The sequence below is a fragment of the Sciurus vulgaris genome (genome assembly GCF_902686455.1).
Source record: "Sciurus vulgaris genome assembly, chromosome: 6".
Classification (NCBI taxonomy): domain Eukaryota; kingdom Metazoa; phylum Chordata; class Mammalia; order Rodentia; family Sciuridae; genus Sciurus; species Sciurus vulgaris.
This window is the reverse complement of record NC_136466.1, coordinates 26,127,216-26,144,048: the sequence shown is the minus strand read 5'-3', so window position 1 is coordinate 26,144,048 and position 16,833 is coordinate 26,127,216. Positions and strand designations below refer to the sequence as shown.

General features: G+C 43.2%; 1 protein-coding gene across 3 annotated transcripts in view; it reads left to right on the top strand.

The window, feature by feature from the left end:
- GRIA1 (glutamate ionotropic receptor AMPA type subunit 1) overlaps nt 1-16,833 on the top strand; it is a 309,714-nt gene that overhangs the window by 259,316 nt on the left and 33,565 nt on the right. For all 3 annotated transcript variants that reach the window (XR_013764814.1, XM_079145959.1, XM_079145958.1), the window contains exons 12-13: nt 4,103-4,301; nt 9,612-9,859. Coding sequence is in view for 2 of the 3 variants with exons in the window: in XM_079145959.1 (XP_079002085.1) it covers nt 4,103-4,301; nt 9,612-9,859 (447 nt within the window). In the remaining variant the exon portion in view is untranslated. The remainder of the gene's footprint in view (nt 1-4,102; nt 4,302-9,611; nt 9,860-16,833) is intronic.

Sequence of the window (16,833 nt, the reverse complement as noted above, 5' to 3'; positions counted from 1 at the left end):
AGGTTAGAGGATGAGGACTACAGGCAGCCTCTGGAAGCTGAAAGTAGCCCTGTCTGACCACCAGCAAAGAAATGGTGACTGTAATCCTATAATCACAAGGAGATGAATCCTGCAAACAGTGAGCCAAAGGGAATCCCCAGTCCCAGATGAGAACCAGGGCCCCAGCCAACACCTTGGTCTCAATTTTGTGAGGCCCTGAGCAGACAACCTAAGTTCCCTAGAGCAGATCTTTGACCTACAGAATTCCAGCATTAGTGGTGATTTGTTCCATAGCAATGGAAGGCAAATACAAGCAGGTTCTCCATTCTCTGGAGGTGGTGGTGGTCAGGCTGCTAACCAAGGGTTCCACTGAGTTTTAAAGAAACCAGTGTTGCTAAGATCCAGCATCATGGGGGAGTCACAGGTGAGGAAGTCCATGCCCATCCACAGAAGGAATCTGCATTTGGTGAAGAAGGTAAGGTTCTGTGGCAACGGGAGTGCTGGACGAGGAGTAGAAACCCTGCTTTCCAGGGCCTGTTCTGCCACTGTGTGACCACTGTGGTCACCGTGTGACCCTGGCAAGCCATTTCAGCCTCTGAACCGCAGTTCTCTCCTCTGTCAGATGGGGTATACGCTCCTTTTTCATCCACTTCACGGGGCCATAAATGGGGTTAGAGTAAGATAATGGGTCCAAGGAGCCGTGGAAGTTAGCGCCGATTCTGGAGGAACAGGAGGGATTCTCAGTCATCTAGAGGGCTTCAGGAAGAGCTATGCGAAGTTATGGAACTAATAAAATTCAGGTGACTAGGCAGACCTCCAAGGGCTTCAGATCACAGCTGTTCCTTCCCTACTAAGAAAAGCGTTGCTTTCCCCTGTGGTTCCTGGGGAGAGTAATGATCATCATAAAAATAATGCCTCCTATTCCAAAGTGCTTTCTCCTGTACCATTTTAAGTCCAAAAGCTTGTCTCTGTTAAAGGAAAAGGATGGACTAAGTGTCTTCTAGTTTTGAAAGTTTTGATTTCTCACCATGAGAAAATTCTCACCCATTATAAGAGCATTGTCCATTATTCTGAGCAGGAAGATGGAGGCCCCAGCTGAGCAGGCAATTTGCCAAGGTTATAGGTCTGGCCAGTGAAAGAACAAATGTTCTCCTTCCCAGTCCTGGTCACTGGTGATTCCAACTCTCTACCTCTAGTGTGGTGCTGGAAAACAGAACATTCTTGGACCGAGGCCCAACTTCACCTGCACCAGAGCTGAACTGAAGGTGAGGAGGAAGCCTCAAGGTCAAGCTTCCATCTTGTGGATCAGATACAGACAAAGCCTCAAACATATGTCATACTTTCAAGAACCTCTTCCCCCAACCCTCCAGCTGTTCCACAGGTGACACTTGCTGACTGAGAAGCAGCAGAATCTTTCTTTGGTACCTTCATTAAGAAAGTAGGGATGTGGGGAATATCAAGCAATGTTCTGCTGCTCACAACACCCAGAAGATAAATATTCATTAAATTAAAACATGGAAGTAAGAAACTTAGGCCTGACACTTTGCGGGGAAGTTTTTGAGCTTCACTAGGTGTTCTGGAATATGGGAAGGCTTAGCTGGGTCTCTGAGCTCAATCCTGTTGGAAAAGAAAGCACCCGTCCCAAACACTTAGCTTGAGGCACTGCAGCCGCCCAGAGCATAAGCAGCTTTTCATTCTCTTGACTCTGACAGCTCTTCCCAGTCTCTGCACTCCTATGTGAATGGAGATGCCTGGTAATGAAAGAGACGGGGTTCATGTGTTCATTTGTTATTGAGGGTCTACTCTGTGCCAGGCCCCAGAGATACAACACTGCACAAAAGAACTAAAGGGTTTCTTCTCTCTTGTAGAACTTAAGGTCTAGGAGCGCACAGAAGGTCAAACAATCAGATGTCAGATTTCAACTGCTTCAAGAGCTATGTGGTTGAAACTTACATTTGAATGCTAAAAATGTGATTATTCGTGTGGGGTCTGAAAAGTGCATTGGGTTGTTGCAGTAACCGGAGACAAGAGCAGAATATGCTAAGGGTGGGAGCCTTTGAATATGAGGGACCAAATAAAGACCAGGACAACCAGAGTATAGAAAGAGTGTTGCTGGATGGCATTCCAGCTCCCAAAGAGTTTGAATTTTATTCCAAGTGTTGAGAGAAGACTTTCATGGGTTTTAAGCAAGGAGTCAATGTGATATAATATTTTTCTTAAGATCACTCTGCCTCTATCTACCTTGCTGTCCTGTTTCATGGAAGCTGTGCATTCTGGTCTACCTACTTATGATTTCAAATCACGGAATCTCAGAGACAGGAAATGTGAATGGTGGAAGCAGCTAACCCCTGGCCATATGACACTTGACCCCTCTTCTGTCTTCCTTAGAATTATGTCCCCAGAACTTGGTACCCTGGGGAACCAAGAGTTCCCAACAATAAAACATCTCAGTAAATGGCTCACCATTTACTTGGATACTTTCAGATTGGAAAAGTTCCCTTTCACTCCCAAAACAGCCCCCTACCCATCAAAAGCATCTTCTTTATATTTATTTAGTGTTGGCTTTCCTGGGACTTCTGCCTGATGCTCCTAAATCACGTCCAATAATACAAGCCTCACACAGACCCTTCAGGGAACAGGCCTCTTCCTGTCTTTTCTTCTGGTTGCAGGTCTCTTCCTGCAGACCTTCTCTACATCACAATTTTGCTCCACTCTGCTGGTCTCATTCCTTTCAACAAGTTTCCTCTCTAGTTCCTCTTAATGTGGGGCATCTAGGAGTGATCTTTTCTACTCAGCAAGCAACAAAACATATTTGTTGGATTTCTTGGAGTGAACACCACTGTATGTCTACAGAGAAAATGAAACTCCAAGAAATGGAGACAAAGTGAAGTGCAGACGGATGTGGGAATAACACAGAAGGAGTTAACCAGGGTTTTGCAAGCAGTGTGGACCTGGAGAGTGGTCCCACAGGCCTGGGTACTTTTCCTGAGCTTAGTGTGACATGAGGCTTCTGAGCTTCTTTATCTGTAAAACCCATGGGTTGGATGGGTAATCTCTCAAGTTAAACGATAAATTTTAGTTAAGCACTGACAGCTTCAGGCTGTCACAGCACATGTTACAGAGGCTTAAACATACAGTAGCCCTAGGGTGAGACTTCCTTAAGCAAGATGGGAAGAGAAAAGAAATGTAAATTACTGTATCACTGAATTCTGTATGGATGGATGCTGTGTCTGCCTACCACATAAAAACCACCCATGCAACATCCAGATCATCTGGTTGCATGTTTTGGAAGCCCTGGACTTGGAAACACACTGGCCAAATCAGAGAGATCCCAGTGGACTCTTGGAAAGGTCATGTTTCTCTTCATTGTTTTGAGTGTAACAGAGGAATAGTTCAAGGATAAACTTTTTTCCTCATGTGTGATTATTGTATTTGCCTTGTTTATCTTTTAACTTCCACCAAATTCTTTCTCTGGCAGTGTGGGGAGTGGTGCAGGGGGTGGGACGCAGATACAGAAAATTACACCTACACCCGATGATGATATTCCCCACGGTGGCTGGAGTATGATTACTCTCATTCTTCCCTTCTTTCTGGGCCATCATTTTGGTGACCTTTGCCAGCAAGAGGACAATAATGAGAAGGCTGTCAGACCAATAATGAAAAGGCTGTCAGGCCAACATTTCTGAATCAGTCAAATGTGTGTATCGTGTGTATAAATGCATTGACCTTCACGTGCGTGTGCGCAAACTTCTGGTGTATATGTAACTGCATTCAAAACGATGTGTGTACGTGTTTGTGACTTCTGTGGCAAGTGTTGACATATCTGTGTTTTTATTGACATGTCCCTTGATGTCTATGCGCGTGTAAAGTGAGTGTGAATATGTGCCTGAGAACTTTATCACCCATGACAGGCAACAACCCCACAACTCCTTATCTGTGATAAGGAACGAAATGTGGAATCTGTCTGACATTTGAGTTCTCACATCTTGCTGACAGAGAAGAAGGGTACAGCAGAGTCTGATGGCTCTGCTAATGGGGCTCAGGCTAGCTCACTTCAGCCCCTCCGTGAAGCCTTCTGTGATAGATGTTCGTGCTTCTGACACCTCTTCCCTTTGGCCTGCAGGTCCCTGTCTGGCCGCATCGTTGGTGGCGTCTGGTGGTTCTTCACCTTGATCATCATCTCCTCATACACAGCCAACCTGGCTGCCTTCCTGACCGTGGAGAGGATGGTGTCTCCCATTGAGAGTGCAGAGGACCTAGCAAAGCAGACAGAAATCGCTTACGGGACCCTGGAAGCAGGATCTACTAAGGAATTCTTCAGGGTAAGGATATCCCACGTCCGGAGGCAGTTTTACCAAAGGGAAGCATCATTGTCATGAACATTTCCTTCTTGTTAAGGAGCACAGGATTACAGATAGCCAGGGTAATCTCTTAACTGAGTAGGAGCTGGGAAAACTCAGGACATTTCTCAGCTTCCTACAGATAAATCACTATATCTACATTTAGAGATGCTTTGAAACTCCTGCATTGATTTAGGCCCTTTCCCCACACCAGTCTGCTCTCTGAGGGGTACAAGTGACATCAAATACAATCCCCTCCACGCTCCCACAAGGACCTTACAGTCTAGTTAGTAATGAGAGAGGTTTGTGGACAAGGTTTGGAGCAGCTGCTCTTTGTGTTCCTGTCTCACAGCGGGAGTTAGTAAATGTTTGTGGACTTGATAAATACGAAGATGCTATATTGGAAAAAAATAACTGGAAGAGGTGATCTATTAAATATTGCCAGGAAAGAGAGAAAATGTGAAGGGGAGCAGAGAGGACTTTTGGCTGAGGAGTGAACAAGGGCAGAGGAGCAGAAAGCTCAGGAGCACAACATTCAGAACCAGTCAGATGGAAGCCCAGAACTGACTCCATCTGTGACTTTTCCTGCACACTCGGCCTCTTTGACACCATTTCCATTCATCTAGAATATGAGGGTAGTAAGGTCTACCTCAAAGAGCCCTCAGGGGATTAAAAGAGATAAGGCATCACAAACACAAGGGAAATCAAAGAACAACGAGTGGCAGTTCCATTTACCGTTAGAGCTTCAAGGATGTGCAGACATTTGGGAGCCATCCTGAAGAAGGGGCAGGGACAGGAGTCACACAGGTGGACCTGAAAGTACTTCTAGACATCAAAAATCAGGGTGGATGTGAGTGGAACAAGGACATCCCAGGCAAAGGGAATGATTTGAACAAATATCCAGAAGCATGAAAATCTGGACTTTGGACATGTTCATCCCAAAAGTTGAGCAAGCAGGATATTGAGCTATGATACATCAATTGAATAAAAATAATAATAAATACCACTTACTTAATGTTTACTGTGAAGCAGGTCCTATGCTAAACACACCCTAGATGAATTACCTCATTTGACCTTCTCATTAGAGCTAGTTAAGGATTGCCATACCCATTTTGTCTGAAGCTCAGAGAAGTAAAAATCATTTCTTGAGGTCACACAGCTAAAAAGTAGCAGCAGGAACACAGAGAGCAAGCTCTTGTACTGCTTCAGGCGAGAAGGTAGGGATCCTGTGCAAATTTGCCAGGTTCTCATTGCAACTTCATGGAGTAAACTGCAGGCTCAAGTAGCCCACTGGGTGATGAGCTGCAGTGTCTTGGTCATGGGCTTTGTGTTCTGCATGGCAGGCAGGAAAGGGACCAAAGTCTTAACCATCGCTGAGCCCAGATCTAAGGCTAAAATCACCGATGTTCAGCATATTGGAGCAAGAAGGTGTCTGAATAGTCTCATGGCTAGAGCTTGTCATTTTGGAGAAAAGCTGAACTTACTCAGTTTACCCTCCCAGCTAGTAGAAACACCACTTGTAATCTCAGTACAATTCTCTGACATTTTTAGCCTGCAATGGAAGTTATACCTCATGTTTGTTCATAAAGACAATTCTATACCCCAACCCACAATGCAGTTGTGGGCCACCCAATATACTTAATAATACTGATGTCTTCCATAATATACATAGCACATCTCAAGTCCCCAAAGCACTTTCAGGCGCATGGTCTCAATTGTTTCACGGGTGATCTAAAGCAGAACAGGGATTATACAGCCCACTTCTAGAGAAGAAAACAAAATTCAAGGAAGTCATAATGCAAGTGCCAGGAGTGGGTACCAAATCTGAGTTTCCCTGTTCCAACCCAAGTATACGCCCTACTGAACCACACTGTCCCAATACGATGTTGTTATTAACTAACATAAGTTCTTAAAAAGATCACTCCTTTTGTCAGATGGGCCCATGAACAAATCTAGCCTAACCCTGGTATTTATTTCACATTCTGGGAAACTGAAAACCAGAGAAGAAAACGGTCTTGTCTTGGCTAATGAAAGCCCAGCTGGGACATTGGACTTCAGAGTTCTTTATTAATAATGATGCCAATTAATTTATCACTACCTTTTCCTCACAAGAATCTGAAACCAAGACAGCACCTATTTTCTAAGTTCTGTGCCCTAACTAACGATGAGGACCATGCTGGTGGAACTAGATTGCAACTCATGTGCTAGCTTTGATAGTGGTTGTCTGAGGTTCTATGTTGAGAGAGGTTCTGAGGTCACATCTGTGCTCTGTGTCAAAGAACTCTTTGAATCCTATCAATGACTATCATGTGTTCAGGAAAGGAAGCTGGTGTCAGAAAAACCATGGTTCAAGCATCCCTACCCCAATGTAAGACCTGAACGTCTGTAAAAAATAAATAAATAAATAAATGATTTTTTTATAAAAGGCCTAATTGTGAGCAGAACTCACACCACTTACAGAATTCCTACTTTGTGCCAGGCACTGGGTCAGCATCTTCTGGGTTTTCTCATGTGATCTCCTTGGCAACACTGTGCAGTGGGAAATGTTAGCGCCATTGTCAGAAGAGGAACACCGAGGTTCAGAAAGGCTATGCTACTTGCCCAGGGTCCTGCATCTAGGAAGATAAAAATTCCTAGATGAGGCCAGGCACCTGCTTGCTGTGGAAAGACCACCATGTGCCATCGGGAGACCAGGATTCTACCACCCGACTCTGCCACTAACAGGCTGCATGGCATCTGACAGTTAGTTGTCACATCCTGGGTCTCAGTTTCTTTACCCATAGGAGGAGAAGACAGCTAAAGCGTGTCTCAGGAGCCCTTCCATCTCTATGACTCTTAGCTTTTATCCCACCAAGACTTTGGTGGGAAGGAGACAAGATCACCTACCACCTCCGCAAGGCAGAGGGAGCGAACAGCGAGACAAGAATTTTGCCACCCCCCTGTCTGCAGAATCTGGCTTTTAGTACCCACGGCAGCCCAGCACTTCTTGGCAGCCCCAACCCAGAGTCACTTAATCCTCCATCGACAGTTTAATTAAGATGTGTGAAGGGCCGTGGGAGCCGCGGATGATAGGAGAGATCCAAGTACAAATACCCCGAGTGTGCTTCCAATCTTCCCTGCCAGTCATGCTACCTTTGCATTCCTGAAGATTAGATTTTCCTGATAGTCCGCTCTGAGTGCCTGTGAGCACAGCCTTAGCGTTTGAGGCACTGGGGTGAGGCTGAGAGGACATATTAATTTTCTACATACTGTTGCCCAGAGGGCTCCTCAGCTCTGCCTGTCAGCAGCCCAGATCCCTGCTGTGTCCATCCTGTCGGGTCAAATTGCATCTTGCAATTGCCCTGCTGTGTGTTTAGTTGGTTTTATGCCTGGAAGATCATCTGCAAATCTGGTCACAGCTGAATTTATACATTTTGCTATTTCTTGGGAAAGAATATCAAATACATGGACGATGCTGTGATTCATCCTGGGTGTTTGCCCCCCTCACCTTGGATTCCTCCCTCCCTCTTCTCCCTTTTTTATTCTTTCTTGTAATGACATTGTTGCTTGAATGATATAGTTTCATGTAAAGAATCAGATATTTCAATCTAGCAAGGGACTTAAATATTATTATGCCCAAACTTATGAAGGAAGCAGAGGGGAAAGGGTATAAAGAGGAGGGATTTCCCATAGAACAAACCAGGACTTAGAACAAAACTACAGCCCAGAGCTCTTCATACCTAGTCAGAGTCCTTTCCAAATGGTGAACTTTATTGTGAAACAAATGATCTAGTTTATCTAATGATGACTATTAAAATTAAAACACAGTACCAAATGCCTTTCTCCAATTCTCAGTAACTATTTCCAGTATGTTTTCCTCACGACCTAGAATTTTTCTGAGCCCTAAATATCTTTATAGATCACTTGGCTCAAGTGTCAATTGTATATAAATATCTTGCTAGCACTTGATGTTAATTGATAACAAGGAAATAACCTGATACTTGTGCACAGAAAAATGAGGTATTGAATGCATATTGATGATTTCATAATAAATAAGTATATGATCTGTTTTTAACCACTTAATTCTGTGGGTTGTATGACTCGAGTAGTAAATGTCTTTAAAAAAAATAGTTTTCCCTTCTAGGTATTTAATCCTTGTCCATTCATAAAACATTTTCAAAAATATCCCTAAAATGTATCTACCCTTCGGGAAAAGAACACTCTTTGGAAATAACATGTGAGATGAAAGGATTGACCTGTGGTCCTGGATCCTGGATTCTGACTAATGTGCAAGGTGCTCATGAAATTCTCAGAAAGGCCCTAGCAAAGAAGACTTCCCTTTTCTCAGATAGTTTCTATATGTTTGAGACCTATGCACAGGAAGAAATGACTTGCAGTCCGACAGTCCAGCCTGGAATGCAGTGAGAGACTCAGACAGTGTGTCCTATAGGAACATCGGCCCTCATGATACTGTATTTCAAAGTGGGAGCCACACAGGCCATGCACATCAGGACCATCTGGTGGACTTTTGATTTCCCTGTTAAGGATGGGGACCTGCACTTTTGCAATCTCTGTATGTGACACTGGTACCCACCAGTGGTTAAGAGCTAGTTTCCTTGGAGCTGAGATGGTCTCCAAATACATAGGATTTACTCTGGTCCATGAAATGAGGAGAAGGATGCAGTAGGACAGAACCAGATACCAAGTGGAGTAAACATTCCAAGCAAAATCCCAAAGGAGAGGAGATCCAAGGTGAGTTAGAGAAAAAGAGGAAAGCAGTTTGTCTAGATTAGGAGCCTTTTGAAAGGTAAATGGGCCCCAAACTAATTGCTTTATCAAGAAACAATTTACATTCTGAGGGCAGGTCGTGCAATATGGAATAACTCGAACTTGATTTTGTTATTAGAAGACAGCACTGAAAAAACCAGATTGCACTGATTTTCACTCTGCTTCTTCTGGGCAGTATAAATGTGGCCTTCCTCAACAACAGATGGCCTCGATAGTGTCTTTAAAAGCCAGAAAGGGACCCAGTTGCTTAACTCTCCCCATATTTAAGAGAAATAAAATTACTCCAAAGTAATTAAAAGATTCTGAGCTACTCTGTTCATCCTGTATTTGTAAGATATTTGTACTTTGGAACCTACTGGTACTAATTAGTACCTCTTATTTTGCAATCACTCATAATTTGTTTCTTCCAGAGCTAATCTGGCTCATGAATGTGTGATCAAACCGCACTCAGTTCTTCATGAATATGTGTGCCGACCCCCGCTCCAAGCACAGGCAGCACCTAATTTTGTTCCTGTCTCCTGCCAGAGGTCTAAAATTGCCGTGTTCGAGAAGATGTGGACGTACATGAAGTCAGCAGAACCATCCGTTTTTGTGCGGACCACGGAGGAAGGGATGATCCGAGTGAGGAAGTCCAAGGGCAAATACGCCTACCTCCTGGAGTCCACCATGAATGAGTACATTGAGCAGCGGAAACCCTGCGACACCATGAAAGTGGGAGGTAACTTGGATTCCAAAGGCTATGGCATTGCGACACCCAAGGGGTCCGCCCTGAGGTAAGTAGCCAAGATCTGCTTCCTTCGTACTCCCTCTCCCTCCCTATCTCAGGAATGAGGCTTCTGTGTCTGCCACATGGCTCCAATGCACAGTGCAAGCTGTCAAGCCAGCTCTACTTCAACACCTGTGGGCCTGGAAGATTCCAGCCACCTAAGATCTTCAGCCCTGAGGTTGGAAATTGACCTGGGGGCCTCGGCTTGCTATGACTGTCACTGCCCATGTGTTCCTCCCCTCGCCTCACCTCACCCCTCCAGTGTGTCGACTGCCCATGAACCCTGTGCTTTTGTCATGTGATATGTGACACTCCATCCGTTCCCAGACACCCCTGCATCCAGCTAGACCCTGAACAGGGCTCTCCAGCAACCTGGATTTTCTGACGGGAGATGGTTTGTAATATTTGTCTGGGAAGAAACAAACACATTGTCCAAATGAAAAGTCAAGTAGTTTGTGTCTTGAGATTCTGGCCATGGAAATTCAAATAGCACCTAATGAGTAGCACCAAATTAATAACAGCATAAGTGCCTACCTGGACATTGGTTTCCTCAGCAAGATACAGGTAGTTCAGTAAAGAAGTAAAGAGAATTTTATGTTCACATAAGGGAGCTCTGATATTCACTCCCAACAGTTGAGGAAGAATCCTTAGACTTGCAGTCTGAGGAACTAGATTCAATACTGAAATTTGCTATTGACTTTCTGATAGAAAGTAAAACATTTCATCTTCCAGCCCTGAGTTTCCTCATCTGTAAAGAGAAGATGTTCTCCTTAGTCCACGGTGGTTAAGAGTTCAAACGGGAAAATCTATGAAGGGAACTGAAAGGGCAGTGGGAAGTCACCTATGAGAAATTGAGTCATTATGGAGGGATTAAGTCTTTAGAGGGAAGGATAGCATTCCAGGAAGAGTGGAAAGTTTAACAAAGGATGCAAAAGGACCCAGAGGTGTTCCTTATTCACCTCGACGTGACCTTCAGGACCTCCCCTACCTTCATTTTATTCATTTCAGAAATAAGGAGCCCCCACATTGTTCTAGGCCTTGGGATAGTAGCTGGAGCTACTGTCTTGAACCACACTTGGTCCCGGTCCCCATGGAACTACATTAGTGCGAGGGAGACAGGCATTAAAGAGATGATTACTGCTTAATGTTTAATGACAATTATGACAGACACTAGGATAATCTATAAAAGTGGTCCTTAAAGGACATCTAGTCCACGGCAATGTGGTATAGTAAAAATCTTATTATAAAACATCTAGATAAAATACAAGTTAGGGGCTGGGGTTGTAGCTTAGTGGTAGCATGCTCACCTAGCTCACAGAGGCCCTGGGTTTGATCCGCAGCATCACATTAAAAATAAAATAAAATAAAGGTATTGTGTCCAACTACAACTAGAAAAATATGTTTAAAAAAATAAATAAAATACAAGTTAGGAAATCTTCAGAGTCAAAGGGTAAAAAGAAATCAAAACCATGAGTTATTTATTCTGTGATTTCCTAAGCAGGGCAAAATTATACATTATGTGATAATCTATATGTGCAAGAATCAGTAGTATAACTAAAGGCATAAAAGGCATTTTTAAAGGAAAAAAAAAACTTGTCATTAAAGATCCAACATATACGATAAGAATAGAGTTAGAATTTGCAGAATAAAAATGATAGAAATAAAAATTGATAGAAAATTCCAATGGAAAGGATAAATAACAAATTGGGCAAAACTGAAGAGAAAATTGGTGTACTGGGGATAAAATCAGAGAAAAATTCTACAAACTATCACAGAGAGAGAGTTTTTAAAAGTAGAAATTACAGCAAAGAAGTTAAGAAGCATGAAAGAGAATTAATGTGCCAGGAGTTCCAAATGGAAAGAGTAGAAATGAGTCAGTATTTAAAAGGAATTTTCCAGAATTTATGGAAAACCTCAGAGTTAAAAACTGAGTCTCTATAAGGTTAAGTAGATGGAAATCAACAGCTGATTCCATTGAAACTGCAGAAAAATAAGTACAAAAGGAAGATCTTAAAGACACCCACATATAAAAGGGCCCAATCTGGCCCACAGGATGGGTAGAGTCTGGGAAGACTTCTCAAGGACGCTGTTTTCAAAGCAGCTGACATTAACAGGAGTCAACTAGGAGAAAGGGGGAGTGGGGACTGCAGGCAGAGAGGACAGCTTGCACAGACTCCAAGACCAGAAGTCATGGCTCAGTTGCTAAACCAGGGAAGCTCAGTGCTCCCAGAACACAGGCAAACAAGGGGAAAATGTTCAGCTGAGGATGGAGAATGAGATAGGAGAGATTTTTGTAAAGCATTTTTGTACTTATTCAGAGAATGCAAATGTGTTGAAGAATTTTAAGTAATTGTCTGAATTAGGAGAATAGAGCTATCTGCAGAAGTGTACACATGATTGAATGTGACTTGATAAGGGAAACCAATTAACCTGGTATTTGTCAATATACCTGGTATATGTCAATATATATTTGCCTATATATATATATATATATTTTTTTTTTTTTTTTCTCCCTGGAAGAACTTTAGGAACTCTATACAAGTTTAGGCAAAGATTAAAGAGGACTCAAACAGCAGGTTTTGTCAAGGAAGAGATTTTTATCAAGGAAACTTAAAGGACATCAGCCTATAAAGACCCAAAATACAGAGTGAGTTCTTATAGGTCCAAGAACATAATAATACTGCAGTTTTACTACAAGTTTTATGAGTCAGGGACATCATTTGATATGAATACTTGTATTTAAAGTTAAGAAAACAGTAGACAACTTCTTTATCCCCTCTAACATTCAGGTGCTTAAAACAAGGTGATAACTCAGAATATATTCAGTGACCTGAACCTGAAAGTTAGGTTTTCTGCTCTCAAAAGACTTTCCACTATAATAAGAGCCATCACTAAGTGAGCCCCTAAGTGTCACAGGCTGTGGAATGTGCATTAGCTCATGTAACCCTTGTAACATCTTTATGCAGTATCATTGTCCCCATTTTACAGATGAGCAAACAGAGGGACAGTTTAAATTACCTGACCATCAACCAAGTTAATAATGTAGGAGCCAGATTTCAAAGCCAGGCATCTGACTCCAGAGTTCCTGGTCATACCTTACTCTCAAGCTGTGCTGAGCTTTCTGACGGACAGCACCATTAAAACAGGAAACTGTACTTGGGCCAGGTTCTCTGTACCCATTCACATGAGCCAAATAATAACCATCAACTCAGGGATACACAGAAGTGTTTAGGAGCCCAGAGTATCCACTCACAACTCTGAAAGCTAAAGAGGATGATGGACACTCACTTTTAAATACCAAACACAGCTTTTGTGGGTTTCCCACGTGCAAGGATTCTTTCTGGGATAAACACTGAAAATAATTCAACTATGTAATTAAGAAAAATGTAATTCTTTTTCTTACATCTCTGTAAAAGACATAGTAAGCCAATTATTGATTATGAGACAGAGCAAGAGAAAGAGAAATGGAAAGGAACATGTTCCAATTACAGATCGCTGATGAACAATTGGCAAGTCAAGATATCTGACTGATGGGCACATGTTCCCAGTTCCTCCCAGTGCTCATTTTTCTCCAGTGGCAAAGTTGGTGATAGCCATTGGGCCATGATAACTCCTGACAGAAAATGTAGTGTCCATTCTAGGAGGACCTTGAGTTTCTGATTCGGGAAAGTCCCTCTGCTCTTTATGGGATCCTGCTTCTCTTCTGTGCATTAAAAGGGATCATTGTTTAACAATCAATAGCATAGAGGTTCCATGGGACATACCATCAAAGAATGGTTAAGTAAACTCTCACACACACACACATACACACACACACACACACACACACACACACACATAAAACCAACCAGGTTTCTGTCATACCTTTTCCTCACCTCAGATGGTGCCATTTCACCAAGAGGTAGTCAAAAAACAAAACAACAACAAAAAAATCATAACCAACCAAATACCACAGACACATTTTCCTGCTCCAGAAATCCTACATCCACCAATCTGATCCCAGGCAATTATTTTGCAGAGATTTTTTGGAAAGAGAGAAGAAAGGTAAAGGAGCAGCCCATGCTTACTCTAGACCCACTGAACAGGAGGCACGTATGCTTAAGAGTGACTGGCAGAGGAAATCAATATTGTCTTTAAATTAGTTTGAATTACATAAAGTGCTTTTTTAAATACTGTTCAGCCATTCACAAAGCTGCAAAGTATTTAGAAGTGTTTATGCTGTAGAAATGTGCCTCGGTACACTGCAGGCATTGTTACAAACTTCTACTCTATAAAAGTCAGGGCTATTGCAGCCATCCATGGGCAGATGTTCTCCAGGCTTAATTCCTGTGTTTGTCTCAAAGAAGGACCTTCCTGGCATCCTTCTCTACCACTTGCTCTCTGAAAAGCCAGACCTCACCACACCTGTGAGGTGTTCTTCCTTCCAGCTGCCCCGAACAAGCTCCAGGTTCCGAAGCAGATCACCTAGCTCTGCCTCAGAAGATCAGAAAACTGATATCTAAAGCCCAAATGTTCCTCTGAAACTTGCCAGGTCTACTTGGCAGAAGCCAGGCCTCAGTCCCCACAGAGTGTTAAAAGACTGTGTTTGTGACAGAATGATTTTTTTTGTCTCTTCTGCTCTGGAAACAAATACTCCAATGAAGTAAAGTGGTTGGATGTTGGGTTTCCATTTGGACAGGTGGTGTTTCTTGGAAGCAGATGCTGTTTGTTGGCTGTCTATGCATGTTTGGGGTTGGGCAAGGGGGCTGAGTTGTGTTTCAGAAGCCGTCAGGTTGTGGATAAAGACCTATGCAGCCAATGCCAGTCACTGGGGAAAGGCTATTGGTAAATCCACTAATGATGATCAATAGGCCATTTTGTTGCCAACTAAATGTATCTGTTGGTATCAACTAAAGTCTCTTTTATTATGATGAATACTCCCTTCAGTGAGAGACAATGTGTTCAAATTTCCTAAGTAAGGGTGCATGGCCTGTGTTTTATCAACCCAAGAAGTTATCCACATCCAATTGGCCTCGGTTAAAGTCTCAGTTAATGATTCTCCATAAAACCATCTATCAGGCCTTCAATGGATTTGCTAAGAGTTGTACCCTAATCAGGACATTGGTCAAAGTCTGGTCTTTAACTGTGACTGTGGTTATGTGGAGTCTTCTCTGGTCTCTGTGATCATGACAAGTTTGTCTTGGGTCCTGTGTCTCGTCCATGGCAAACGTATGGGCCAAGGGGACAGAAACACAGTACAGCTTCTTCCTTCAACCTAATGGGTAATGGGCATTTAGGAAGGCCTGAGACCCTCTCCCTGTGCATATCACTTTGCTTCACAGCTTCACCTCTGAACTCTTCCCCACATAAAGCCCTGTGCCTAGGCTTCAAGCAGTGGTTATGAGAAATGCAGACCCAGCCCCTGGATAATGTGTAATTACATCCAGTTCCTGAGCAGAATTATGTAGATACCCATTATTTTACCACTTTATGTAGATACACATTATTTTAAGAGAGTCAGAAATACTAAAAAAGAAGAGCATCCACATTTGAATGGGAGGACTTGCCAAGCTTTCATGGCAGAGGTAACATCTGAGAGGGGTCTTGAAGAACTGTGATAGACGGCAGCCAGGAACGGCAGAAGGAACAGAGAGGGTAAATGCAGGGGCGGGGAAGATGGGGCTCAGGTTCAGGACCAGCAGGCATCTCTGTGTTGACGAGAGGATACATTAGGAAATACAGGTGGCTCGCTGTGTTCGCGTGGTGAAGGATCTCAAAGGCCTCTGCATTTTCGTTTGGGTGTGAAGGCCATGGAGGAGACTGACAAGGAGTAGCCATGATCAGACAGGCTTCCAAAAAGAATACTGCGGCAGTGGTTTGCAATGTGAATCAGAAAAAGGAGAGGGTCACAGGTAAAGAGGTCATTTAGAAGGGCCACTGCCATCATCTTGTTGGGGGTAATGAACATGGTCAGGGTTCTAATAAGAGGAGGACAGATGGGAGAAGTGGTGGACTCCATGCTCATCACCAGTCATGACCTTCACGTCAAAGCTGGGAAGTTCAGGAAAGAAGTCTATTTCAGAAACTTTCTGGGACAATTGTTGCCTAAGAACTGACTAGTGCCAACTGATAGTGACCAAGACAGGAAAAGGGAAGATATGGACTTTATTTCCCAACAAAATAATTGCTGCTACCTTGAATTTACCCCTGGAATGCCTAGAAGGAACAGAAGGCATCATGGGGAGGGGAACAGAGCAGCAAGAATGCAGGCTGCCAATGAACTTTTCCCACCTCCAGTTGCATTGATGGTGTCTTACCTGTATTCATTTTGTTCTGTTTCTAAACATAACATGAACTTAAAAATGCTCATCAACAATTTAGTCTCAGTGGTATTCCCACTGAATACACTTTTCTCCCTGCACACAACTCTGCACTAGAAATTCTCTATCAACATCTGCTTGTCTATATAGACATCTGGCTAAAAAAGAAGTAGGGGGAGGGAGGTTTAGACTGTGACTTGAGAAGACGCATCACAAGGTTTTTGAGGAAAGGGTTCTCACTTTCAGGGTTTGAGGGTCTCTAAGTTGTCCCCCCAACACACACACACATAGACACACCCACTCAACCCATTAAACAATTGTATCTTCAGGTTGGCCATGTGAGCCTTCTCTGAACATCTCTTTCTCACCTAGGACAGATCTGAGTGCTACAGAAGGTTGTGGATAGTTCTCCTCTTAGAGAATCACATTGATCCAGAAAATAATAGGGAAATAATTAAGCAAATGCCACTCTGGGTGGTGTTCAATCTATTGCTCTAAAGACCCATCTCCCAACTTCACAGCAGGTATCAAAATTGCCTAGGGAAGCTGGGTCAAAATGCCCCTGTCTAGACTCTAATTCCTCAAATTTCCCCTCACAACCTGGTTCTGCAGGTCCAGGGTGGGACCCAGAAACATCCCCAGGAGGTTCTGTTCTAGGTGGACAACAATTCACTCTGAGAAC